Source organism: Leptonychotes weddellii, chromosome 16 (genome assembly GCF_054177405.1).
Source record: "Leptonychotes weddellii isolate Sample4059 chromosome 16, ASM5417740v2, whole genome shotgun sequence".
NCBI lineage: Eukaryota > Metazoa > Chordata > Mammalia > Carnivora > Phocidae > Leptonychotes > Leptonychotes weddellii.
In genome coordinates, this window is record NC_138384.1 from 3,673,184 (window position 1) to 3,700,516 (window position 27,333).

Genomic DNA, 27,333 nt, shown 5'->3' on the forward strand with positions numbered 1-27,333 from the left:
TCCCTCTCCGCGGGCGGCCGCGGCGCAGCCGGAATTGCGCAAGCGCGGCGCCCCTGACCTCGTGGGGTTCACTTCCGGGGGTCGCGCAGCCCGGCTCTCCAGGCTGGGCTGTGCGCCCTCGTGTGTGCTGGGCGGCCGCCTCCCTGCAATCGGCCCCGCGGGACCCACCCGAACCGAGCCGCGGGGCCCGCTCCAGCCCGGCCATGAGCGCGGCCGCATGATGCGACCCTGCCTCGGCTGGTGCAGTCGCCGCCGCCGCAGGCCGGGAGGAGCCGCAGCGCCGGGCGACCCCGCCCGGGCCTCGGGTGAGTGCGGCGGGCTGCTCACGCCCCGGGCTCCCGGCCCCCCGGCCCCCGGCCGCCCTTCCCTCGGCCCCCTGCGTCCTCTCCTCCACCCGCTGCGCACCTGCGACCTTCCCGAGCTCTTCGGGGGCACCTCTGTGCCACCTTGTGCCTGCACTTGACTTCCTTTCCAGGTGTCTCCTCGTCACTCCTTCGTTGATCTCTCGGGATCGGGCCCGAATTGCAGCCCCAGGTTTTTGCCTGACCTTGGGCATGACACCAAGCTCTCCGAGCCTTGTTTTCCCCCCTCTAATAAACTAACCACGGGCTTGTTCTTAGGGCCCAAAGAGAGAGTGACTATAAAACCCTACTGTAAGCTGTAACAGTGGTTTATAGGCATGTGTTACGATGGGCTTCCTTGAACATCGCCCGTGGCTTCTCGAATGCTCCTGTTCTTACCTTCCTTTTAAAAAGTTTTAACTATTCTCTTTTATTCTTTGCCCATCTTCCTGGTTATCTTCCCTTACCCCGTCAATGGTCTTTGTGGGGAGTTGCGGGACAGGGCATCTCGGACAACCAGGTCAGCCTTCAGGGCAACGTCTGCATCTCTTCTTGGTGCTGCCAAGGTTCATCTCTCCCAAGGAGTCATTGCTGCCGGAACTAAGTCTCTCTGCTGTGATGGACAAACTTTATTAGCTTATAAATAACACGTTTATGATGGTAGTTAAATAGGAGTGTAAGAACTGTTGAGGTAGCTGGCTGCCTTGTAGCCTCTTTTACTGACCACTTGTGCAGTGAGTCCGCTTGGTGTATGTACTTACCGCACATGTATTTGTCTATCGTACTCTTCCTGTCTCAGATGGTCTAGAAATCTGGGTCAGCTATTTCTTCCTAAACTCCTCACCCCACAGATGACAAGTTTAATCTTTTTGACCTTGTTTTATAACTTGTACTTACCTAAAGCCACCTTTATAAAAGTCACCTTGTTAAATTTGCTTGTTAGGAAGTCAGAACTTTGTTCACGTGAAAGGTTCTTGGGATAGTAAAAAAAAAAAAAAAAAGGATGGAACAGAAATGTTAAATTGCATTTCTTGACATTCTGGAAGATAGGAGGGTTCAAGTTATTGAAGTTACTTGGGTTGTGTATTTTGGGGAGTTAGACTGGTGGGTTCACCCTGACTTTTGCGTTTAGAAAGGGAGGAGAACAAGACTATCTGAGGGGTGGTTTCCTAAAGAATTCATTAAACAACCATGGGAACTTTTTATGCAGATGTCTCAGCTCAAAGCAAAGGGGGTAAAGTGTGTGCAGAAGTATTCCACTACCAATCGCTCAGAGCCTGCCTTAGATTACAGTGTACAAACTGGACTGTTACAGCTGTGCTAATCCACTATAAAAGCAGAAATCTTCTAGAAAGGACAAGCATTAGTATGAACAGAATGGCCCTCTCAGTGAGAGAGAAAGTACTAAAAGGAACTTAGTCTTGATTCAGTCAAAAGTATGGATTGACTTCTCCATACCTACTGAAACTGTTACCTGCAGGCTTGGGACTTGGTGGTGGTATAAATAATACAGTTTTTGGTAATTTGAGAAATGGCACTAGAAATAAGTTTACATATGAACTTAATGTTTGGGGTGATTGGGAAGTAGTTTTCCTGATGATGTGGGAGCGGCCCTGCTCCACTCCATGTTGGGCAGCTCTACAAGACAATTTTCCTAAAGCAGCTTTTTGGGATTATGTTTCTTAAGAATAATAAGTAATTATTATTCTTGTTTTGTTACACAAATACAGCTTATTTTGTTAAAAAAAAAACAAAGTTAAACACTAGAGCAGAGCATAAGGTCTCAACACTCATTGCGTTCCCTTTTGGCCCCAAAGCCAGTGTCCAGGGTCAGTATTGACAACTTCTGTGTAACCCTTCGGCTGTAGCATCTGAGAAGTGTCCAGGCCAAACGTGAGAGTCAAATCCAGAGTTTAGAGGGAACAGTCTGCAAGACCACCCTCACTTCTGACATCAGCTGCAAGTTTTGGGGTTCTCAAAACCACCCTCAGGTTTGATGGTTATTTAGAGAAGGACTCACAGAACTCCCTGAAAGCTGGTATGCTCACGTTGTGGTTTATTACAGGTAGAGGATAAAGATTAAAATCAGCCAAGTGAAGAGGCTTCTAGCAGAGTCTGAGGAAGGAGCAGAGGTGAAACTTCTGTCGTCCTCTCTGTGTGGACTCAGAATGTGTTAAATTCCTAGCACTGATATGAGACAGTGTGCACGGGAGTATTGCCAACCAGGGAAACTCATATGAGCCTCGGTGCTCAGAGTCTTTATTGGGGTTCCATTTCATAAGCGTAACTGATTCATTAATGGACCACGCTGATACTGTGTGACCCAAAGCCCCCCTCTGAGTCACATTATTGGTCTTTCTGGTTTGGTCAGTTCCCACCCTGAATCGGACTGTCAGCCAAGGCCAAAGGCCAAACTTCCTTTTGGGCAAGGTTGTATTTTTTTTGTTAAACAGCATCCTTCCTTTTTTCATGGTCCCTTTCTACTTAAAAATACACTCTTTTGTTTTACCACTGACGAATGTCTACCTTCTAGAACATGGAGGAGACAGAGGCTACTGGGAGAGTTCTCTCAACCTTGAGTCTTTTCTAGCTAAAAATCTCTCTCAATATCCATCAGTCTTTTTCTTTCCTCTGCCTCTGAGGAAGAGAGAATCCCATCGTTCCATGAACTCTGTGTCTGTTCTTTGCTCTGCCTATCATGGGACAGGCATTTAGGCATTTCCTCTCACTTTTGCCTCTTTGATTTCTTCCCATTCACTGACTTCTTTGCCTCTATCTACAAACATGTTCTTGTCTTGCTATTCGTAGCTCTCCTTACTGCTAAGTTTTATTCCGTTCTTGTAGAGCCTTGTTAGAACCCTATTGTCTAATAAAATCCAGACTCGGTGTGGGCCCAAGGTAATGCTATACATTGGTATAGCATCTTATAGTTTTGAAAATACTTAAGTCATCCTGGGATGTTTTGTATGTAGTGGGGGCTTGGTAAGAGCTTGATTAATGAATAATTTGGCTGGGCAGAGAGTAAGAGTCCTCTACTTGGAGGAAAGAGCAGGAGCAGACGCACGGAGGGGTGAAAGGGCATGGCGAGGGGACCAGCATGAGCGCCTTGTGGAAGAGACTGTGGCGAGCACTGAGCCCAAAAAGGTAGGGGAGCCAGATTCAGTGGAGCCTTGAATGCCACGGGCAGGGCTAACAGGTTTGGAACCAGACTGCCTTTGTGACCCACACTGTGATTTTGGCCGTAAGTCCTGTGGCTACACAGAGGGTGGTGAATGGACCTGGTGACCTTGAGATTAGGATTCTGCAGAGGTACCCGCCAGAGGTGAGGGTGCCTAAACTCGGTTGTGGGAAAGGTGAGCAGGGAGGGGGCAGAGCCCTAAGCAGGGAGTGTCCTTGCACAAGTAGGAAGGGGTGAGGGGCTGTGTGTCTAGAGGGTAAAAGGTACTTAATGAATACTGGTTGCATGAGGAGTGCTCTCAGTACGTGGGAGGAGAGGCCCGCTCCCTGTGTCGCTGGTGCTTTGGAAAGGGTGCAGTTCTAGGCTCCATGTTCTGGGAGAGGGTGCAGTTTATTGGCAGCACCCTGTAAGCAGGGAGCAGTGAGGATAGAGAAGCTTCCAGTGTCTCTTGAGACAGGCTTTTACAGTATCATTTCTTTGTTGAAATGTTTTGAATTCTCAGAGTTCCAGAGTCCCTAATTCAATTTATTCATTACAGAATGCATTTTCTAAAACCAACTGCTCTGGGAGGCGGTGTATTTTAATGGAAGAACGTGGGCTTTGGAGTCAAGACAGTCCTGCGTCCACCCTTTCCTGGCTGTGAGCTTGGGCAGGTTACTACAGCTCTAAGTCTTCATCTACTTGTGTCTGAAATGAGCTGATGCTAGCGCCTTGCTTTTAGGGCAGCCGCTGGTTCTGATGGACTGATGCGTATAAAGCCCCCGGTGCCGGGAGACGGTGGTAGGAATTGGCCTTTCCTTTCCTTTACGATATCTTAGGTTGTCATAGATTCGCATCTGACTGCTGGCTACATTAGTAGCCTGGCGCATGTTCGTAGTGTTTTGGATTTGGTTGAGTCTGATGTTATAAAAGTTCATTTCATTTTAAACAAGGAAACCCTATTTAGGAGCATCTGGAAAGAGGCGGGGATTCACCAGCCTGATTGAGGTTCAGCTAGTCCCTGGGACAGGACACCTAGAGAGGCTTGGAACCCTAGTGTTCTTTTTATTTCTGGATTTAGAATTCCTCAGGGTTCATTTACCTTCTTGGGATTTTTAGAAGAGCTGCTCCATTTGTCTTTCAGAATCAGCTGTGGCTCTAGTGCAGGCCTAACGGACCTCTGGCATATGGGTGAGCGTTCCCTCGAGACCACCTCAGCGAGCCTGCACGCTCGGGTGACACCCCAGAAATGGAGGTTCCCCCAGAAAACCCCTGCAAGTGGGTTTCTCTCTTCCTCCTCTTCTCCCTCTCTCCCCATAACCTTCCACATTTCTCCCTGACTGCTTTTCCCCAAGGCTCCCAGACTTCTGACCTCACCCCCCGTGCCAGATCCCACTTGACCCCCTTCCTGTTCCTGTGGGCCTCCTCAGGTGAGCTCCCTGGTTCTCTTATTCATTCCACAGATGGGTGTGGAGTGTGGAGCGTCCTGGGGGTGTGTCGGGACAGTGGGGAACATCGTGTGGAGGTGATGAGAGTAGCAAGCCGGCCAGTGAGGTAGGGAGGGTAAGTGAGGTCAGCACGGTCTGGGTCGGGTTGGGCTTTAGACTACAGGAAGGCCTTTGGATTTTATTCTAACTGCAGAGGCCCTCGTTGGGTGGTTTTAAGTAAGGGAGGAAAGTGATCTCATTTAGATCTGTGAAAACGTACTTGGCTGAATGGGGGTGGATTGTGGGGTGAGGACAGCAGTGAGAGCAGAAACCGTGCTTAGGAGGCGCCCTGCACACTGCCCAGGGCCAGGCTCGTGGGCCTTGGTTTGGCTGGGCGGGAGGGGGAGGGGGTCAGATTGGGGTTGGTTTTGGAGGTAGCGCCCCCGGGACTTGCTGAAGGGTTCAGTGTGGGGAGGTGGGGGAAAGTTCAATGAAGGGTAACTCCTGTGTTTTGACCTTGACAGCTAGATGGAGGTGCCCCCATGGAACCGTGAATGTCGGAAGGGTCCGGTAGGCAGAGGGCCTTGTTGAGGAGCCGGCTGATAGACTCAGTGACACATGGTTAGTTGGGGGGTTCCTAGATATATGTGTTTTTAGCAGTGACAGTGGGCCTGAGAGCCTCTAATATCATTTAGAGAGAACACACAGATAAAGGGAAAACCCAGGGTTGAACCTGGGCACTGCCAACACTGAGGAGTCTACAAAGACGAGGACCCAGTAAGAGACTGAAGTGTGGCCCGTGGGAAAGAAGGAAGAACCCATTGCTGCCCTGCCCCCCATTCATGAGATTGACTGCATTCTGAGTCCCATCACGTGGGTGCGTTCCACCATTCGCCATCCTTCCGTATTTTAGTATGGAAGACCTTTCTAGAAACCTTAAATAAGTTTACTGTTCACAGTATGGGTAATGTGCCAGCCTGTTATTGAGACTTGGCTTTAGTTAGCGTAATATTCTGTTGGGTTTTTTCCTTAAAGGTTAATATTCTGTTCTTTAGATTCAATAATTTGAGAAAATTATTGTTTTGTACAGCATGTATTATCGGTGGGGTTTGAAAGCGCAAGCTAAATCTTTCGTGATTACAAATTGACGGAAAGAACATTTGAGAATGTAATTGCCATAAATACACTGTACCAGATTATCTGAATGCTCCATTCTCTCAGCAAGTTCAGCTAGGACTCCACTGTCTGTAGTCTTCCCACTGGGTCCCGGCTCACTTAGTATCCAGGCTGAAGGTTGACACCCCCAGGCCAGGCGTGCCTGACCTCCCCCTTCGCTCCCCTTCACTCCCCTTCACTCCCCTCCCAGGTCGCGACCTGCCGGATCTTACTGTTACCCTGAGTGGCGCCTCCGCTGAGTTCTTACCGCTGCCCTGCTGACCCAGCCTCAGTCTGACCTGGCAACCCTGTCACTTCCTCCCCACTGGGTTCTTAGTCTCCCCAGGACCTCCAGGTCCCTGGAGTTTGCTGTCCCCTGGCTTGTCAGCCTTCTCCCCTTCATCCTGCACTCCCCGGTGAATCATTTCAGCCCAAGTCTTGCCTTTGATACCCTGGTTTTCTCTCCTATCATCTTGGCTACTCTCCAGCCCCATAAAGCTTTGGGTGCCGAGCCGGGCTTCTGGATAGCAGGGCGAGCCACTCCCATCACGGTGTTAGAAACTGGGGGTCTGCTGCGCTGCCTGGGCCCACGGCTCCCTTGGCTGTCCTCCCCGCAGCGTCTCTTCTCCAATCTCAGTTGCTTCCTGCACTTGTTAACGCCCCCAACCCACTCCTGACTCCTGGCTCAGAAGACGGTGTTATGGAGCGTGAACGGCTTTAGCTTCAGTGCATCTCCATGGTTCTCTGTAGACGTCCCCCCTTCCACCCGCCCCACTGTTGCTTCCTCCATCTCAGGAAGAAGGGTCATCCCCCTGAGTCTGCAAACTTGGGCACTCATTCTTTTTAAAAACAGAAAACTGCAGTAAGCCTAAATTATCTCTGTAGTTGCAAGAAAAGTTCAAATAAGTACAGGATGAGAAAGAAAAAAGAAACAGGAGCAGGCATGGCGGGGCCTCCTCGCTGATGTTTTCTTAGATTGCTGCTAGCTTAATTGGCTTAACTGCACATATATTCGTTCTGTTTCCATTAAATCACTTTTGGGGCTGTCCTCGGCTTTTAAAAGCTAGCCATGGTCGGGCGCCTGGGTGGCTCAGTTGGTTAAGCGACTGCCTTCGGCTCAGGTCATGATCCTGGTTAAGCGACTGCCTTCGGCTCAGGTCATGATCCTGGAGTCCCGGGATCGAGTCCCGCATCCGGCTCCCTGCTCAGCAGGGAGTCTGCTTCTCCCTCTGACCCTCCCCCCCTCTCATGTGCTCGCTCTCATTCTCTCTCTCAAATAAATAAATAAAATCTTTGGAAAAAAAAAAAAAAGCTAGCCATGGTCAAAGCAGGATGCAGTATGGTGGGATTTGTGTGGAGCCCCAGGGACTCACGGGGCTGAGGGGCTGGCGGGGACTTAACCCCGTGGGTCCAAGGCGGCCAAGGTGTGCAAGTGGGCAAACCAAGTCTAGGTGACCCTTGAACAACATGGGTTTGACTGCACAGGCTACTTATACGTGAATTTTTTTTTGATAAATATAATACAGTACTGTAAACGTATTTTCTTTTAGGATTTTTTTTAACACTTTTGCGTCTCTTGCTTACTTTATCATAAGAATACATGCAAAAATTGTGTTCATTGGTTGTTTATGTTTTAGTGTGGAGTAGGCTATTAGGCTATCAGGAGCTAAATTTGGGGGAGTCGGAAGTTGTACATGGATTTTTGACTGTTTGGGGCAGGGTGGCGACACAGCCCCTGTGTTATTCCAGACTCAGCTGCACTTAAGGATCGCTGTCGGAGCATTACGTGAGATAATACACGAGAGTGCAAGCTGAGAGGCAGAATTCCCTCGACTTTTCCTTCTAGCTGCATATGTCCGGGACTTAATTGCATCTTTAAAAAGGTGCTTCTTTAATTTCCTCACCGCCCAGTCTCCCAAGCTCCTGGCACTTGACCAAACCTGCTGGGGAAAGGTCCCTACTGAGCTGAGCCTCTCCCGGCACCTGCTTTGGGAGGGCTGACTGCTCCAGCCTTCGTGCTCTTAGCTCCCTGCTCTTAGGCCCCCCTGGCTCCCTTGTGGCTCTTTGGACCCTTGTCAGAGCTCCAGCCCCACACTGCTGTGGCCCCTTGGGTGGTCACGTCCGTTCCCACTTTGTCTCTCGAGGACGGAGTAGCAGGAGGGCAGATGATTGTCTGCTGGTTTATTCCTGAGGCACCTCAAGTTCTGTGAGCCTGAGTCTGCGGCTCCCATGTTCTGGGAGAAGCAAGCGGGACAGAAACGCCTCCGAGTCCCTTTCACTTCCGTATGCTGTGCCCCAGCCGTCCCTTGCCGTTGGTCCCCGCTGTGCTCTTTCTTCTGGGGACAGCGCTCAGTCCCCTGCAGGCCCCACTCCCCTCTTGGCCCCGGCCAGCTCCTTCTCTGTTCTGGGTGGTGGCAACGGCCTCCTGGTTGGCTGGCTTCCTCCTTCCATCCTTGGTCTCACCAATTATTTTTTAAAACATCTATTTACCAGAGATCTGGTGCCTCCCGTACCAGCAGAACGAGTCCAGACTTCCAGACTCCTTAGTTGGGCGTTCTGAGTACTCTGTGAGTGGCCCCATCTGCCCTTCCCCTTCCGTCCTTCCCTCCCCTCCTTCACCCTGAGCTCAAGGCCCTTCGGCTCGCGGGGTTCCTGCTCCCACCTGGGCCTCCTCACACTGTTCTCGCCTCCTGTGTGTACCTCGCCTGTTGTCAGGGCCCACCATGCTGGCCTCTTTACTGACACTTTCTCCGGCTCCTCCAGATCGAATTAGCCGTTGTCATCTCTCTCCCTTAACACACTTTGCTCCTGATTTCGGGATAACACTTAGCACATTATTTACTGGCCTGATTCCCGCCTCTGCTGGTTTGTGAGCTCCTGTGAGCTAAAGCCGCCGTCCGTGGTTGTGCATCCTGGGGCCTGGTGTAGAGGATGGTGCTTGGAGCCCCCGCCCCCCATGGCTGAATGAAGTAGATCTCTCAGGGTTCGCGTTTGCTTCCTATGCTTCTTCTGTGCCTGAAGCAGAGAGTTGCTTATTCTTGCTTTTTATAGGTCATCAGTGGGTGTATGAATAGTAAAGCCATAATGAGTTTAAATAGCATCTTAATATAAACATGATTATCAGACTCTAGGGTAGACATTCTTTTTATTGCAATAGTGAAAGTAATTGTATCTTGATTCTTTTTTTTTTTTTTTTAAGATTTTATTGTTAAGTAATCTCTACACCCAGCCTGGGGCTCGAACTCACGACCCTGAGACCAGGAGTTGCACGCTCTACTGACTGAGCCAGCCAGGCGCCCCTCTTGATTCTTTTTTGTCGTGACTGATCACCAAAGAATACTGATGTCTTTTGTTTGTTTATTTGTTTTCAGTTTGTATTTGAGGATACATTGTTTACAGCCAAAGAAAAAGGAGGGAAGAGGCTAAAAACCTCATCTGAAGATACAGATGGAGGTCAGTCAGGGACATCGTGGCCCCTGAGTGCTGTTTCTGGAGGAAGCATCTGGCTGGAACTTGGCCTCCGCTTCACCGTTCCCAACCCGTCCCTGTCACCGTGCTGCTTATTTTTCTCCTGTTCATTTTTTAACTGAAGCATAATCAATGCACAGTGAAATGTACAACTTTAAGTGCCAGTAGCACCAGTGATCCTCTCAGGATGTAGGGCATTTGCATCACCTCAGAAAGTTACCTTGGGCTCTTCTCGGTCACTCCCCTTGTGCTCGAACCCCTGTTCTGATTCTTTCAGAAAAAATTAATGTTGCCTGGTTTCAAGTGTCATATGGGTGACATAATATCTTTGAGATTTATCCATGTGGTCGCCGATCTCACAAAACCATTTTCTTCCTCTTCGCTGCTGAGCAGCGTGCCCTCGGATGAGCACGCCATAGTTTCTTGGGCATCTCCCGGTGGTGGATGTTTGCGTTGTTTCTGGTTTGGGGAGTATTAGGAATACAGTTGCTGCGGACAGTTCTCTCCCTGCTTTGTGTTCAGATTCATTTCTCCTGGGTGAATACCGACAAGTGCAATTGTTGACTCACAGGGTGGGTGTCCTACTTGGGGAAAGTGTCAGGCCGCTTTTCGAAGTGGTTGCTGTGTTGGTTCCTTTTCAAAACGTATAAAAGCAATTGGGGATTTGGTCTCACTCTAGAGACTCTGCGGGAAACCTGATGTCTGCGATGAGCACTCTTACATCTTGCAGAGCCAGTTTTACTTTAAAACATGGGTCTTCAGAGTTGCTGGCTGTTGCACAGCCATCCCCTGAACAAAATCACTGTATGTACAGAGTCACCCACACTAGCGTCGGCAGCGTGGAGTCACGGCCGCCTGTGTCCCTCAGACGTTCAGAAGGCGCTCGGAGCACTGGCCCCGGGGCAGCGGGGAGGCTGTCGGGCAGGTGCTGAGGGAGAGGTGGCTCCTGAGGAGTCTTGCGGTGGCTGCTGGGCAGAGGGGGTGACAGCCTGGCCTCGGCGGAGGCCGGGCAAACTCGGGGCCGGACAGAGAGCGGCCTCCGCTCTGCCCTGGAGAGTCTGGCTGGTGGCAGAGACTTGGGGGTACCGTGCCACCTGCGGACCACCCCCTCCCCCCTCTTCCACGCCAGCCTCCTGCTCCTAGTCAGGGGTCTTGGTTTCAGAAGATAGACTCCGACGGAGGGTTTGCTTAAGCAGAAAAATCATCTCTTGGAAGGAAACGGGGTAAGGACGGAGCGGCCAGGCGCGCGGAGCGGGCGGCCAGGAGGGAAGCGAGACTCGTGGCGGGAAGGGCTGCGGGAAGGGCTGCGGGAAGGGCTGCGGGAAGGGCTGCGGAAAGGGCTGCGCTTTGCTGGCCTCCTGCCGCGGGCACGCTGGGCCAGCTAGTTCTGTTTTACACTCTCTCCTGAGGTCTCTGTCACTTAATTCTCCTTTTGGGAGAGTTCCTCATCTCTCGTCCAATCCTGTTGTTTTTTTGTTTTTTTTTTTTAATTTTAATGCTATCATTTTTATTTTTCAGTAACTAGGAAGTTCTCAGAATGTTCCTCTTTTGTTTCACAGATACAATGTCTTAACTCTTAAGGTTTCTCTCTGCATTTTGCCTCTTTTGAATTCCTTTTTCCCCTCTTTCTGGGGCTCTGTCTCTCCTGAGACCTATTTTGGGCTTTCTTCAAAACCTCTGACCTGTATGTCAGTCGAAGCATTCTGCTGTCCGCCTAGAACATACACAGGGATGCATGTCAGTTACATGTCATTAAGGCTGGAAATAAATGGACAGCTTTAAAAAAAACTCATGAAAAGATCTGTGCTGGAAATAAAGACTAGTTATATTGGGGGGGACTCCCCCCACCATCTTGGTATCTTTAGGCCTTTCCTCTCGGGCCAGATGCGTGCTTTTGGAGAGGCCACATCTGGTCACCCGCCTGCCAGCGATTTGGGAGCCGGGAGGGAGATGCCACCTGGGAGTTTCTTCCTTAAGTAGATGGCCTCGCTCAGTTCCCTGCTTGCTTCCTGTGCCTTGTTCCCTCCCACAGTGGGCCTGGCGTCCTGTCCAGCACCTCTCACCTCTTGGTCTCACTCTCTCCCATTTTCTCTGGAAGTCTTCTGTTGTGGCTGCTAAAACACTTGTTGACTTTTGAAATATAGGCTGGTCCGGTTTGGTTTGGATGATCCCTGGGGATCTTGCTCAAGAGATTTTGGCTTCTCAACTTGTATTTAATGCCAGGGCTCAGATAGCAGGAAGGTAAAAGGGGCAGATGTAAAGTGAATGACTTCATTTTCAGGATTGTCAATCATTTCATAGTTTACTAGTAATGAAAACACAGAGTAATGATTTCATGGTTAAGGATAGTTCTGAATGACAACTTGATGTGTAAAATGTTGCGTTGGTTACATAGCTCCCCAAATTGATCCTATCCTAAGAAATGTTATGTACTTTTGTCATTGAATGAGTCACTTTTCTAATTAATTGAGTTTGTTATCTTTCAGATCCTGTCACATAGGACACTATGCACCTTAAGATCCTGAAGAAGAGGCGCAAGATGTTCAAGTGATGTTTAGAGATCATTTGTGAGGTAAGCGAGTGACTCTGGGCAGGTGTCTTGTCACGGTGTCCTTCCTGCCATGGGCATCGACTGTGTTCGTTGGAAGGGCAGCGCAGGCGGTACAGAAGGTCAGTCTTTTTACCTACCGGCTTTGGTTTGCTCACCACTTACGCGGAAGGTAGAATGTGCCTCTGGAGGGGATTCTGTGAAGTGCATTTGGAAGTTATCCGCACCTATTACAGGATGAGGTGCCTGCCAAGTGACAGTTAGTGGAAAGTTTTGCTCGGATGGTCATCCGCTCAAGTCGTGGTGATCTCCTGTGGCACTTGCCCTGTTCTGGGAAACAGGGCTTTCTCTAACATGAGCATAAACTAAGCTCAGGTTTGGGAGTGTGGACAAAATCCCATTAAGTTGGCCATTAAAGTCAAAAAAATGCTGACGCACCATCTGCTGGCCTGTTAGTCGCTGCGTGGTGCTTTCTGGTTTCTCTCAGAAATGGTCTTCAGCAGGAGATCGATGGCAGTGTGGCAGTGAGTGTGGAAAGAGATGCACCCTGACCCCAGGGACTGGTACACTTAGTGTTGCTGCGCAGATGGCTGTGCAGCCCGCTCTCCTGTGTCCCTGTGAAGGGGCTGCTGCTTCATTTCCTCCCCGCCCTTCCTCTTGCGTTCATGAAGTATAAACACGGTGACTCAGCAGAAGGCCCGTGCAGTGGGCTACACAGAACTGAATCTATCCGCCTACTCTGCTGTGTTCATTGATTGTTTTCTTGAAAATAAGGTGACTTTTGGGTATCAGATGATTTTCCCATTGCCTTCGGGTGGATTGTACAAATTTGGCTTTGTAACGTTTTCACATAAACGTCATGCATCCACATCCTCGTGAGCTTGTCTAGGAATCTCCTACCACGCCCAGGGTTGGCGTCTTTGTGGCTTCTCTTCCTGCAGGACTAGACCTGCCGTCTGCGGCCCGGGTAGGGGTGTGCCACGACAGGGCTGCAGCCGGCTCTGGGGGGGGCGGTTCTCACCAGTGTCACCACCGGGAAGGCTGGGCTGAGCTGGTTGCGCGTTCACTGTGTTTGCCTCTAGAGACTTGCGGTTCTTGGTTTCTGGAGGGAACTTAGACTGTACGGACATGCTCGGACAGAAAGCCAGCCTGTAGCCTCTTGTCTTACTGCCCTGAAAGGAGGCGCCCACTTGTCGTGGGCAGTGTCTCGCCAGAGTAGCCATAAAGCAAAATGAATTCTGGCCGGAGGAATTTTTCAGCTTCAGTGCTTGATGATGTATAGTTAGGATACAGGAAGACCCTCTTGTGGAAATCACTAGGAAACTACTTGAGTCTGAGAAGGGGACCAGTTTCTTGGTGTTGCATCTGTCTGATAACAGACATGCACTTGCTGGGGGCCCAACAGCGTGCACACCCCGAAAGGGAACACGGGGAGAGAAGACCAGTCCCTCCGTGTGAGTCATTCAGGAGGTGAGACACGCAAGGCCTCTCTCAAGATAGAAAGGGGTCCGTATGGTGCAGGCAGCACTGATGAGTGGGGCCTGGGAGTCCCAGGGAAGGGAGAACCTTCCCGTCACTGTCTCGGCCCCTGACAGAATGGAGCTGGACCCGGGTGTGGGCAGAGCCAGGGTCTGCTGTCCTCGTCAGGCAGTCGCGTCTGGTGTTCAGAAACCCTCTTCAGAGGAAGAAGAACCCTTCAGGATGGCGTGCTTGCGAGAGAGGAAGGTCAGGCCCTGTGGGGCATGGAGGGTTTGTGTGGGAGGAGGAGACGGGCACGGTGCTTGCAGGGGACGGTGGAGGGCTTGGCAGATGCCAGCCAGGACGGCTGGCTGGAACCCGTCCACGTTCTTTTTCTCTTTCGTTCCTTCTGTTTCTCCTACAAAAAACCTTAAAGCTATTTTTGTCAGACCTAAGAGCAGGGTTCTTTTACTGCCAGTGGGACCCTGTTTCAGGTCTCTCTTGTACCGGTGAACATTTGTACATCGCAAGGGAATTCTGCAGAGGGTTTCCCGCGTGACCTCTGTGAGCAGGCCTGTGCGTTCGTCCTTGTCATCGCTGTGCTGCAGTTGGCGTGGGGGGCGGGGGGGGGGGGAGGCGAAGGAAGCCGCGCCCAGACTGGAAAGATGGAGCCGGCAGGGCTTGTGGCGGCCCCGGGGCATCCTCCTCTCTTCTGCTCCTGTTCCACGGCGCCGGGAGGCCGGGCTCTCGCACGGAGGGCGCTCACCCGAGCTCCGGTGCCGAGGAGGTACTCGGGCCATTCGAGAAAACACTGTCGGTGCTTCTCTGTCCCTTGTACGAACACCTCGAGGCCCGGTGAACGGACTCCTATGTCCCCTCCTTATGTTTATCACGAGCGTCCAGCTGCCCTCCGGTCGCACGCTGGTCACAGAAGGGCGTGCATTAAAGCAGCAGTCCAAACCAGTCTGGGGGAAGTTTCTCGTGAGTTCCTTCAGCCCCTGTGCGCGCTCAGACACAGGTACTGTAGGAAATACGGGAAAGGTGTCGGAAGCAGAGCTGAAGGGACGGATTAGCAAGTGAAGACAACTTGTAGGAGAGGAACGCAGAGAGGAAGGCATTCCAGAAACTGCAGAGTTGAGGGCGAGCGCACCGTAAGCGGCGGCCCCGGCCTCAGCGCTCCAGCCCGGGCACGGTGGGGGAGCGTGGCCCAGCGCGGCCGGCGGGGGAGGCAGGCAGGAGCTCGGCGCTCCGGGGTCCACACGCCAGCAGAGGATGGCGGGGGGCGGGGGCTCGGGGGCCGGGGCTCCGCACACACGGGGCAGCGTGGGCTCTGGCCGCATGCCACTGGCTTTGTCGCCCCCGGGGCTGGGAATCTGCATCTGGCCTGTTCCTTCCACTGTCTTCGCTCCCCTGTGGCTGGCCGAAGGCGAGTGTGCGTGCCTCTCAGCATCACCCACACGGTGGGGCTGGCTGTGTCGCAGGCTGTCACCTAGTCACTAAGGTGGAAGATTGTAGGGTTCAGATCTTGTTCAGTTGTTGTCTTCTTTTCTGCCCTATTTAGACGGTCCTTGTGAGTCGGCCAGGAGCAGAGGAAGCCATCAGGCTTCAGGTGGCCCATGAGCAAGCGTGCGTGTGTCCCCCGAGCCTCATCGGCTCTGTCCGTTCCCCTCTAGGGTGCGCCGGGGAAATCATGCCGTCATCAGGACACCGGCTTCGGGATGTCGAACATCATCCTCTCCTGGCTGAAAATGACAGTTACGACTCTTCGTCCTCCTCTTCGTCGGAGGCTGACGTGGCCGACAGGGTCTGGTTCATCCGCGACGGCTGCGGCATGATCTGTGCCGTCATGACGTGGCTCCTGGTCGTCTATGCGGACTTTGTGGTGACATTCGTCATGCTGCTGCCTTCCAAAGACTTCTGGTACTCTGTGGTCAACGGAGTCCTGTTTAACTGCCTCGCGGTGCTGGCCCTGTCGTCCCACCTGAGAACCATGCTCACCGACCCTGTGAGTACTCCCTGTCGCCCTGCACTTCCCGTGTCTAGTCATGGGGCGCCACAGACCCTGAGGTGAAGGGCCTCCTGCTCCTGTGGCCTCAGGCTTTTATTAATTCCCGGGTACAGGCTTGTGGCGTTTGTCATTTCTTCTTTTTTTTTTTAAGTTTATTTATTTATTTAAAGTAATCTCTACGCCCAACATTGGGCTTGAACTCAAAACCCCAAGATCAAGAGTCGCTACTCCACTGACTCAGCCAGCCAGGCGTCCCACATTTTTCATTTCTATTTTATTTTAGTTTAGTTTAGTTTAGATTTGAGAGAGAAAGAGAGAGCAAGCTAGAGAGAGGGCCCGTGCACGAGTGGGGGGAGGGGCAGAGGGAGATAATCTCTAGCCGACTCCCCACTGAGCACGGAGCCCGACGCAAGACGCGATCTCACGACCCTAAGATCCTGACCTGACCGAAACCAAGAGTCAGACACTCAACCAGCTGAGCTACCCAGGCACCCCACATTCTTCATATCTTCACTGGAGAATAAATATTGCTCAAACACAAATGATGTCACAGTGCAGCAATGGAAAATAGCCCGCTGGGCAGTTTGTACGGATGGAGAGATTGTAACTAGATGATTGATAAATTCCTCCTGGTTTAAATACTGTTCCTCTAAAGAACAGACTGAGATCTGGGTTTTAGATTTCACCACTTAACTAATCTTAAGTTCTTTGTAGCTTTACAGTTCTCTCATCGTTCTGTGTCAGCTGAAGTCTGAGGCCGCGTGGGCCATGTATTGGGCTCCTTTTGGGAGCAGGTTCTCTGAGAGTCAAGAGGGGCCAGACCTACCACCGTGAACTGCCCTTGGTCCCTGATGTCTTGAAGGCCCCTGGATTCGGAACCTCTGTGTTGGGTTTCCGGCTCTTTCTCTGAGGTCTGAGACCTCCTTGGGGTAGGCAGAGCAGTACAGACCCTAGCAGCTCAGCCAGGAGTCACCCGCAGAGCCCGGAGATGCCCAGGGCCCCCGGGGAGAGGTGACTGCCGTCAGGGGAGCTGTGCGACAGGCCGTGCCACCAGTGGTCCCTGAGGAGCGGCATTTGAAAACTGCTTTCCACAGCATTAAAATTTCGGTTTCTAACTAGTGGTCCAGGGGCTCCTGATTGAGGAATTATCATCTACCCGGTTCATGTTTATTGGTAGCTTTCTCTACAGAAAATACTAACAAGTTAATATCTTGTTGGTACAGTTTTTTTTTTTATAAATTAGATTAGGAGTCTGTTTGAGGATGAACTGATACCGATCGGTCCATAGAATGTGGTTTACATGCACTTTTATCTGACTTTTGCTGTCGGAGTTCATATCCCAGGGGCTCTTCCTACGCTGTTCACTCTGTCCCTTGCCTAGTGGGGGTCTTGGGCAGAGGATGGCATTACTGACCTGGCCGGTGGGCAGCAGGGAGCAGCGCCGTGGGACAGACTGAGACTCAGGGTCTGCTGGTGGCTTCGTAGCCTCACCTCACAAAGATTGTGCCATCTCTGACCACAGCCCAATCCAATGTCCCCTCAGAGACTTATCAGGGGCCCTCTCCTCATTCCCTTTTATGCAGCAAAGTCTCCCTTTGGGAGCGAAACCCTGCTCCTAACCCCTGCAGTCCAACTCCTGTCCTGACCCCCCTCCTCCTGTGGGAAAAGGTCTAACGCTTAGTGGAAGGCCCAAGAGCTGGGGAGGCCGGGTGGTGGGGAGAAGGTGCGTGCACGACACTGCACCTGTCCGTCATGGGCACATTCATTCTCCTTGCTGGGTCACTACAGAGAACGCTGGGCAAAGCGTCAGGAGGGAGGTCCAAGGTCGAGGAGGAGTTTGGGATCTTGGATATCAGGGTTTTGAATTCAAACTGAATTCATACCCCACAAAACTTGTGCTTTTAAAGTGCACAGTTAAGTGGGTTTCATGTAGTCCGAGCTGTGCATCCACGACCACAGTCAATTTTAGGACATTTTCATCACCTAGAAGAGAAGCCCTGCACCCCTTAGCCATCACTGCCCGGGCCACTCTCCCCCCAGCCCTTGACACCTGCCCGCCCGCTTTCCGTCTACGGACGTGCCTATTCTGGACACTTCATCTAAATGGAATCCTATCATATGGGGCTTTTTATGTCTGGTTTCTTACACTCAGCATGAGGTGGTCAGGGTTCATCCACACTGTAGCACGTATCAGAACTTTGTTCCTTTTTGCGGCAAAAGGATGTTCCATCGGACGGATACGCCACATTTTGTTTCTAGGCGTGATTAGTTGAGGGACATTTGGGTTGCTTCTACTTTTTGGCTGTTACAGATAATGCTGCCGTGAACATTCCCGTGTAGGTGTATTTCATGTCCCTTGGGTAAATACCTAGGAGTGGAATTACTGGATCCCATGGTAACTATGTTTAACTGCTGGAAGAACTTCCAGACTGGAAAGCATGCTCCCACCAGCAGCGTGCGAGGGACCTAGCTTGTCCACATCCTCATGCTCTTGTCCATCTCTCAGATGACTGCAACTGAGGGTCGCGAAGCAGCGTCTCACGGTGGTTTTGATCTGCATTTCCCTAATGACTAATGATGTCGAGCATCTTTTCATGAGCTTATTGGCCGTTTGTGTGCCTTCTTTGGAGAACTGTCCATTCAAGTCCTTTGTCTCTTTGATGTCACTGTTTCAGCCGGGCCACATGTCAGGATTCTGCTGGCAAACTACAGACACAGCTAGAGTCAGTGTAAATAAAACCGGGGACACCCAGGGGAGCCTCCGGAGCCCAAGGGCAAGGACACACCTGGCCCCTGACAGGCTGGGGAACCGGGTCGTGCAGGCTGTTGTCAGGGCGGACCAGCGGGAGAGCAGGCTAGGCTCCTGGAGCTTCCTCTGTCCCTTCGGGCGCCTGTCTCTCCCTGCCGTCTAGTGAGGAAGGGTAGCCCCACAGACCAGATCGGATTGGAATCATTAAGGGCCAAATCCCCATTTCTGAAGCAGAGAGTGCACGGCCCAGCACAGTCACACAGCCACCCTTTGTCCCTCAGCACGGGGAGTCTGCTGTCTTCTCTTTGCGGGTCACGACTTTACTGTCCCAGGGTCCAGTCTGGGCTGAACTAGAACCGAGATGCCGTGTCAGGGCACAGACCCCACTGGGACCTCAACAGCATTTTCCGAGGGAGCAGGACCAGTTGATTGGCTTCAGTTCATGTTGTTACTTGAAAATAGGCCCTGGCTCTGGGGAGCAGGGAGGAAGATGGGGTCCTTGAGAGGTGATGGCTCTTACTACTGGAAGGTGAGACTTTCACCATTCTTAACATCCAGGAACACACCGAGGACTTAAAATTGAGAAAGACCACCCACGACCCAGAGCCCGCTGTCCCAGACCCTGGTCTGTGTTCACGAATGTCCACTTTGTCAGCCGGCATCTGCTGAGCGCCTGGCGGCAGAGGGAGCCCTTTGTGGTCCTGTCCCAGGCACCTGACGGAGGGCACCCCTCTGGTAGTCCACCAGCAGCGAGCAGAGGTGGGTGGTCAGTCCACACCAGAAAACGACCCCTCAGCTGCACCGGGAACAAAGCGAGGCTTTGAACAAGGTTCGCCTGTCACCAAAGTCCTTGCCTTTTTGTTAACTTCTTGTAGACCGTTTCCAACACACAGAAGTCGAGCGGGAAGCCCATTAGCCCCTCATGGGCAGTCTTGTGTCAGCGATACCCTCCCTGCTCCCTCTCTTCTCCTCCCCAGAGCTTCTGGAGGTAAATCGCAGACATGGTAAAACTTGATTTGTAAGTATTTGCGTGGACATTGAAAGAGGAAGGGCTCTTCTTCGGGAAAGCCTAGCTGCACGTGCGGCGACCCCTCCGTGTGTGCGCAGCTGCACGCGGCCGGCCTCGGGGTCTCGGTCTGCTCACTCCTCCTCGCCGGGAGCCTGCGCTCTGACGGTGGGTGACTGTGTCTTCCGCTTCTCAGTCTCTGTGTCTCGGGATTTTTTAGTGGAAGAAACATGGGCCTTTTGTCTCGGAGCTTTCGTTGCACTCTGGAGTCTTCAGCTTACACCCCTGTGCCCGTTTGCACGTGCTGCCTGTCCCCTGGGCGTTCATAAATGAGTCTGTAGGTCTCAGGGATAGCCCCGTTCTCAGCTGGCCCTTGAGTAGGTCCTGGGGAATCCAGAATGCATGACAGGGAGTCGGGGAGACAAGATGGGAATATACGGGAGGAAAAAGAAAACAAAGTACATTGCAAAGCGTAACCTCCCCAGACATAGCCCGTGGCTGGGAGCCCTGTCCCTGAGGGCGGGCATCTGGTTCCTTCCCTGTAGTAGATGAGAGGTGGATGTGGGTGTGCACAGTGGGGGACCGGGTACTGGAAGAGGCGGCAGGAGAGCAAAAAGCTGGGTAGTGGGGCGCCTGAAGGCACTGCTGTGGCCTGGGGAGCTGGGCATGAAGCATGCAGATGGGTTTTACAAGAAGCACCCCCTGATGCTTCTTCTACTCCAAGTAGGAACGTGAGCCTGAGGACCACGTCTCTGCTCTTTGGGTTTCTTTGGATGGCGTGAAGAGCGGCCCCACAGGTGCGAGCAAACGGGCCCTCCTCTGGGCGTGACCCGCGTGACCCTCGGTGCTGATCTGGGGGGACAGCACCTGCCCTTCTGCTTGGCATCTGCTCTGTGAAAGCACAGTGAGAGAGACCCAGAATCCAAGTGTAGGTCACCAGCTGCAGGGCGTCGGCCAGGCCGTCTGGAAGCCCTGAGGGGCTCTGCCGCCTGCCCAGGGTTCTGAGCAGCAACCCAGAAGGTCTCCAGGCAGGATCCCGAAGATGCCCAAACCACCGCGCATGAGCCCCAGCCATCAGGCCCCACCTGCCCTTGCCTCAGGAGACAGTCCTAAGGGATCTCCTGGGAAAGACAGGCAGTTGTTCTGCTTTCCAGAGGAGTCCAGAAGGGTATTGTAGCAGATCACAGTTTTTACTGTGGAAGAGTGCATAAAAATTAAGGTGTGTGGAGTTTTAAAATCTGGTCCATTTCCTCCTATTATGGAAACATATAACGTTGAACTGTCACCAGGAGTGTGTATGACGTTACAGGATTTACAAAATCATTGTATCTTTAAGACTCCTGGATCAGTGGAGGAAACTTGATTCAAGACTCCAAATTGTGGTATGTAAATTAAGTAAAATGTTTTGCCTAACATTCTGGTTTAAATTTTCAAATCCAAAACATTTTAAACCCTTAACTGTTTAATCTTCTTTAAGGAGACAATTGGAGTGGTAGGAAACACTAGGATCTTGACCAGAATAGCTTCCCTGTGTTAGGACGGTGAAGGGACAGGTGCCTGCGTGGAGGGAAATACACTGGTGGAGGGCGGGCCGGAAGCCGCCCCTCCTGTCCTCAGGTAGCTCATAGGGCTCTGGGTCTGGCTTGCTGGGGGCCTTGGAGCTGGTGGTCCTCAGTCTCCAAGCCCAGCACACTCACTGCTGAGCCTTGTCAAGCGTGGATGCTGGCCCCCACCTCACACAGGTTCAGCTCTCTGGCTCTGGCGCCAGCCCGGGCATCCGGGCTTTGAGAAGTCCCTCGCCGTGCCCACTACTGTTCACTCCCGCCTTGCATCTCCTTGGGCTCGTGCTCCCTCCGCAGCCCTGGGCTGCTCTTCCCGATGTGCATTTCTGCTCCAAGCGCAGGCTCCGTGGCGCTAACCAAGGGGAGATGAGACCTTGTTCCCGCCTTGCCACGTGTAGAACCTCCTCCTCTCTAGTGGGTCACCGTCCTCAGTGCACCCCGCCATGGCTCCCGGAGTCCGTCCCACAGATGTGTTGTTCACGGAGCAGCTCCGCTGCCCAAAGAACAAGGCCCTCCATGCCCGCTGCACAGGCCTCACCTGCTCCTGGCCGCCGGCGCCCCACCTCGGCCAGCATGTGGGACACCAGCAACTGCACCATCGCCACCCTAATGCTGCTCCTCCCGGGGCCGAGCCCCGCCCATCGCGTCAGGTGCTCAGGGCCACACTTTGCAGGTGTGTGTGTGAGTGCTCTTGATGAGGCGGCAGGTGCATTGCACAACTGCAAATACGAGATAAAGTCCCTTTTTGTTATCGTTCTGTGCCGTGTTGCCCTCCGGCAGCTGCTAGGAAAGCGACACACTTATCATGAAGCCCTGCCCGTGAGAATGGGGTGACACGGAAGTGGTGTTGACAGAACATTCTGCCCTTCAGCGATAATCAGCTGCCCTTGAGTTGGAATGACTTAACAGACCTCGCCTCTGGTGTGTCCTGCCTTAAGCTAGAAAGAACTCAGGTGACCTACCAGTTTATGAAGGATAAAGTATTTTGAGTTCATTTTAATACATGTGCTATTTTTCATGGAAAGTCAAACTCCTGATCGTGTCTGAGTTATACGGTTATTTTTCATTTTTGTCTTTTGGTTTTTAAGTAGGCTCCACGCCCAGTGGGGAGCCCGTCCGTGGGGCTTGAACTCATGACCCTGAGATCAAGACCTGAGATCAAGAGTCAGACGTTTAACCAACGGAGCCACCAGGCGCCCCTTTTTTTCGTATTAATGTACTTTAAGTGGCAACCACAGCATTACAAATTCTTTTACAATGTATAAAATCTAAGATTGATCCTACATTTATTGTTTTGTTTTTTTTTTAATCTTTCTTTCTCTCCAACCAAAACACATTCTTACTGAACTGCAGGGGGCGGTACCCAAAGGAAATGCTACTAAAGAGTACATGGAGAGTTTGCAGCTGAAGCCTGGAGAGGTCATCTACAAATGCCCAAAGTGCTGCTGCATCAAACCCGAGCGCGCCCACCACTGCAGGTACCACGGCCCCCTCCCCAGAGCAGCCCGGGCGCCCACCTCTGCAGGGACCACGGCCCCCTCCCCAGAACAGGAGGCCCTTCTCGGAGGCCTCTTGCCAGCACCTAATTCTGTGTATTGGATGCGTGAACTGGGGTTGTATGTTCTCAGAGCATGGAATACTGAAAACCAGACTTCTCCTTTTCAGTATTTGCAAAAGATGTATTCGGAAAATGGATCATCACTGCCCGTGGGTGAACAACTGTGTAGGAGAAAAGAATCAGAGATTTTTTGTGCTCTTCACTGTGAGTAAAAGTACTTGTGTGGTGACTTAAGTTGAGTGTTCAATTCTTTAACTAGAATCTTGTCTGGAGCAGGTGAATTTATTCTCACATCAGACCACTTTCTCTCCAACCTTTTCTCCGGGATTGAAATGATAATACCGTGCTGTCCTTGGCAGGAAGCAGTCAATGTTGCTTGTGTGACTGTTTTAGGTGTTTTATGCGGTTTCGTTCTCTCTCAGATACCTTGAGTCACAGTTGCTAATTAGGGTCTTACCGAAATGTGTTAGGACTCCCTTCCCTGCTGTGTGTTCTGGGGGATTGTGCTTCTTAGTGTAGTATGACCCCGGGCGGCAGCTGTGAGCTGCTCTGATGGATTCCTCCCCTCATGAATCTACTGATGATCGAAATGGAAGAGAAAACACGCTGACGTAGATTTTGCTCCTAGAAACACGTGATGGCTTCCTGGTTGCTAATGAGCTTCTCTCTTGTTCCAGATGTACATAGCCCTGTCCTCAGTCCACGCTCTGATCCTCTGTGGACTCCAGTTCGTGTCCTGTGTCCGAGGGCAGTGGACTGGTGAGTCACGCTGTGTGTCCCCTTCTCGTGAGCACATGCTGTTGGGCAAAATGGGAAAAGCTAGAAGAGAAGATGTTCCAGTCAATTCTTAGATCCCTTTAGTGAGGAGTACGGGTTTCAGGTCTACTGTCTCATGAGTGTATTGAAGCCACATACGCACGGTCCTTGCTTAGCCATGTAACAGTTCCTGCAAAGCGTCTCTGCAGAGTTTAAGATTACCTGGAAATGAGTGTCGTTCTGGCAGACGTTGAGTTTGCTTTCTGGTTAGCTAGCTGGGAATTGTCAGTGTGGGCCTCGAGTTACCGTATCGGAGCAAACTGCAGCAGGTGCAGTAAGGTGGGCACTGATCGCCCCTCCCTGGACGGGCCAGCAGGTCGGCCAGATGCGCCCCCTGGGGGCTTGTGCGGAGCAGGGTGGGGACGCGGGGCTGTCCTATCTCCTGGCTTCCCTTGAAGGTCAGCGCACAGGTACAGCTTTCCAGAAACCTCGGGTGAGATGGGAACTGCTGACCAACAGCTGGTGGAGTGGGTTTATGCCAAGAAGGGCTGACTGCCTCCGCCCCGCGGTGAACAGTGAATGTGCCATTGACAGGCGAGCACGGCAGTCCGCTGGGCCTGGTTCCGGGGCTGGCTCCACGAGGATTCTTCTGTGAGCCGAACACGATGCTCTGGGGCCCGCTCACAGCCCGCTTTCTCTTGTTCACAGAATGCAGTGACTTCTCACCTCCGGTGACTGTAATCCTGTTGATCTTCCTGTGCCTTGAGAGTCTTCTGTTTTTCACTTTCACTGCAGTTATGTTTGGCACCCAGATCCACTCCATATGCAACGATGAAACGGTACGCTTCCTTCTCCGGCGCGCCTGCTTGACGTTACTTGGCTTGAGTAAATGGGCAATCCCAGGGTCAACAGCAGGTGCGGGCGTACTAACTCAGGAGATTGATAGGACAGGTTCTCTGTGTTTGTCCTTCCTGTCTTTGTGCGCGGTGCAAACTCAAGGATCAGTTTGATTTGAGAGTCAGCAGATCCGGGCAGATAGAGCCAGGCTGATTCCCAGGTTCTAGGAGACCCAGCCCCCCCGGAGGAGCTATGTGTGAGGTGCCGCGAACGAATGGCCTTCATGCCTTTGAACTGTAGATCTAGAGCAGGCACTTGATAAATATTTGTAACAAATGCAAAAAAGGTTGGTGGCCTGACCCCAAGGACTGGCTCCTTCCCGCCACCGCCGTGGCTGCCCGGGCTGGGTGCGGGTGGCCACTTGGCCGGTGGCTACAGCCCGCAGGCACTCAGGAGGCTGTGGGGCTGGCACAGCAAGGAGGGTCTGCTCTGCTGGCCACCGAGGGCCCACACGTCGCCAGAGCATCTGGCTGTCACGTGGAACCGGATTCCAAACTCTGGTGCTGGCTTCTCTGCTGTGAGCACAGGCCTGCACGTGGTGGGGGTTCCGCGGGGGCTGCCGCCCACCTGCGATCCTCTCTGCTTCCAGGAGATCGAGAGGCTGAAGAGTGAGAAGCCGACGTGGGAGCGGAGACTGCGATGGGAGGGGATGCGGTCTGTCTTCGGAGGGCCCCCCTCCCTCCTCTGGATGAACCCCTTTGTCGGCTTCCGGTTTGGGCGGCTGCAGACCAGACCCAGGAAAGGGGGCCCAGAGTTCTCTGTCTGAGGCCTCATCATGCCGGAACTTGTCAACAGACTTTAAGTTATTTATTTGGGGTCTGAAAGGGTATCAGCAGCTCGCCTGTGATCATGAGGGCAGACGAAACCTACACAGACCAGCTGCTTGCAGCAAGCAGAGTTTTCTATATTTATAATCACAGATTGCAGAATTTCGAAACCAGTGACGGGGGGACGCTCTGGCCAGTTTTCGCCTGTATGACTAACGAGAGGTACGTGGCCACGTGAAGAAGCCAAATGTCATTATCTTCCTGCACAGTTAGGATTTTTGTTAAGAACACTCGCATTTTCTAAGAAGTTGTGTGGGATATTCCATGGGTGATTAAAATCCTGTGTATTAAGCTGCTTTTTTCAATCATGAAGAAAAAAAAAAGTCAATCCAGTGAATAAGAATTCTCCAGCTAATGGTTTCAGGGTGTTCTTGTTGACCCTGGGCTTCATTAGTGCACTCCCTCGAGCAAGAAGGGGTGTTTACATAGAAACACATTTTGGTCTCAATGAGCTCTGACACTTTGCACTGAATGTGCAAAAGATCTGTGCACTGAACAGTGAAGGTGGCTTTAGGTTCACTCCCACTGCCCTGGAAGAGGGGTGCTTTGACCCTTGCAGCAAGTCTGTGTGTGTGTGTGTGTGTGTGTCTGTGCGTGTCTGCGAGTGTGTGTGTGCATGTGTGCTTTAAAATTGGCAGCGTTGTTTAGGTGACATAACAGGTAATAGCTGCATGCAGCCAACGAGCTGTTTTTTTAGAAACCGACGTTTCAGGGAAGAGGGGAAAGCTGCCACGGGACAAGGCCCCGTGGGGTTTACTATGAATGTATTGCATTTTGGAGAATATCTTGATCCAAAGAACAATCACTCCTGTGTGGTCCTTCGTTGCCCTCCTGTTTTAACTTTATTTTAAAGATCTTGGGTGCGTGAGGGCCTTGGAACGGACGTGGTTTTTTCCCAGCCAAGTCAGCAGTGTACGGACGGCACCTCAGTGAGAGAACAATGAAGGCTCGTGTTGGCCTAATACTTTGTGCAGCTGGATGTCGTTTTGGGTGTGGAGGAGGACGGGCCTGGCCACAGTGAATCGCAGAGAGAGACAGTTGTGGGCCTCTGGGCGTCACTGAGAATGTGAGGGGACCCCAAGGCAGAGCCCCTGGACTCTGAGCCTCACTCACTTGCAGAGAGTATTCAGGATGTCAACAGCTTTATTTTTTGTATCATTTATGTTTCTCTACCCACGTCACAAGCGATAAAACAGGACCTTTGGTGCAGCGCTTAAAATGCTATCAGAAAGCAAACAGCTCCCCTCCTTGGGGACTCGCCTTAAACTTGGCCTGGTCTGTACCTGTTCTGTGGGACTCGTGAGGAAGCGATCCATGACACAGTCCAAGTCTCTCTTGCGAGCCTGCCTGCACGCTGAGAAGAGTTGGTGTTTCCTTCCTGGCTTTGACGCCTTTCCGTTCATCTGTGAACTGTTCTGTTTCTGTGGGAATTAATCCGTATCCTCTCCTAATCAGGGCTTCTGCCACTGCTGATGCAGATCCCCAGGGGGACCTACCCGAGAGACAGCTGTTGCCAGGTGAGCAAAGCTGGGGGGGATGTCTTGGAAATGGACCGAGTCTCTGCACACATGTGTGAGCCATGGGGGAGGGGCCGTGTCCCTGCCAGAGGGACAGGCCCGAGGGGGACCGGACACGACGAGTGTCCAGAGGTCGTGTTGCATATTCATTTGCACATCTGTTGTCTGGGGTGGACTTGTGTGTTTGGCTTCAGTGTGAGGCTTTTAAAATGTATACCTGTTTATCAATAAAAACATGGTCGAAGTGGTTGAACCCCGTGAGACTTGGCAAGTGTGTGCAAATCAAGTATCCTTGACTTTCACCTCTTCAGCGTCATTTTATGTGAAATAAAGTTGCCGCTGACAGCCCCAGACAGCTGGGTAAGTGGCGCAGGTCCTCACTGACCAGCAGCACCAGCAGCCTGGCTGCCACCGTCCCTGTCCCAGAGCCCTGAAATGCTCTGGTGCCATGCCGAGTGGTGTGGGCTGGCAGGCGCTGCCCTCCCAAAATGTGCCCTACCCACGTTTACCATCTGCTCGAAGTCGATGCGTGTCATCCAGCTTGACTTGATTCAAAGCATTCCTGTCATTTTTTTAGTGCACTTTGAAATAAAAACAATTAAAAAAAAAAAATCTCTCTCTTGGATCCAGAATCTCAGGCACCTACAACTTCATTCAACAAACCTAACGTTTGTGCTCGAGGGAGCCGAAGGCCGTGAAGAGGGCGACGGTGCCGGCACTCCGACCGCCCCGGCAAGAGGACCAGCAAGCTGTGCGCACGCCCACTATGCCCGCCCGTGGGGATGCCGCCCGCACACTCTCGCACGGGGTGCCTGCTGGCATTTCGGATGTGCCGGGGCCCGGACACACAGCCCTGAGCCCGGCGGCCAGGCCGGCAGCGGCTCTCAGGCTTCTGTTTG

The 27,333-nt window shown here is 52.1% G+C and overlaps 2 protein-coding genes across 5 annotated transcripts in view; one reads left to right on the forward strand and one right to left on the reverse strand.

The window, feature by feature from the left end:
* Positions 1-98: 98 nt before the first annotated feature.
* Positions 99-26,687, forward strand: ZDHHC7 (zDHHC palmitoyltransferase 7). Of its 4 annotated transcripts, none has more exons than XM_081806288.1 (9): positions 99-305; positions 12,035-12,120; positions 15,228-15,559; positions 21,971-22,138; positions 22,233-22,357; positions 22,545-22,641; positions 23,115-23,196; positions 23,902-24,032; positions 24,680-26,687. In XM_081806288.1, the coding sequence occupies exons 3-9, from the start codon at positions 15,245-15,247 to the stop codon at positions 24,854-24,856; spliced, it is 1,095 nt and encodes a 364-aa protein (XP_081662414.1). In that variant the 5' UTR covers positions 99-305; positions 12,035-12,120; positions 15,228-15,244; the 3' UTR covers positions 24,857-26,687. The 4 variants fall into 4 exon arrangements, with proteins under 4 accessions (XP_081662414.1, XP_081662415.1, XP_081662416.1 ...); XM_081806289.1 differs by lacking the exon at positions 99-305 and adding an exon at positions 11,581-11,789; XM_081806290.1 differs by lacking the exons at positions 99-305; positions 12,035-12,120 and adding an exon at positions 12,746-13,821.
* CRISPLD2 (cysteine rich secretory protein LCCL domain containing 2) overlaps positions 9,258-27,333 on the reverse strand; it is a 139,537-nt gene continuing 121,461 nt past the window's right edge. The window contains exon 16 of the transcript XR_014140764.1: positions 9,258-11,262. The gene's annotated coding sequence lies outside the window, so the exon portion shown is untranslated. The remainder of the gene's footprint in view (positions 11,263-27,333) is intronic.

Excerpts from the sequence above, each read along its gene's own strand:
- ZDHHC7 (XM_081806288.1), top strand. The coding sequence starts at position 15,245 with ATGCCGTCATCAGGACACCGGCTTCGGGATGTCGAACATCATCCTCTC. Across the intron at positions 15,560-21,970 it reads GAACCATGCTCACCGACCCT|GCTCCACGCCCAGTGGGGAG; the intron begins GTGAGTACTCCC and ends GTTTTTAAGTAG. Across the intron at positions 22,139-22,232 it reads ATTACAAATTCTTTTACAAT|GGGGCGGTACCCAAAGGAAA; the intron begins GTATAAAATCTA and ends ACTGAACTGCAG.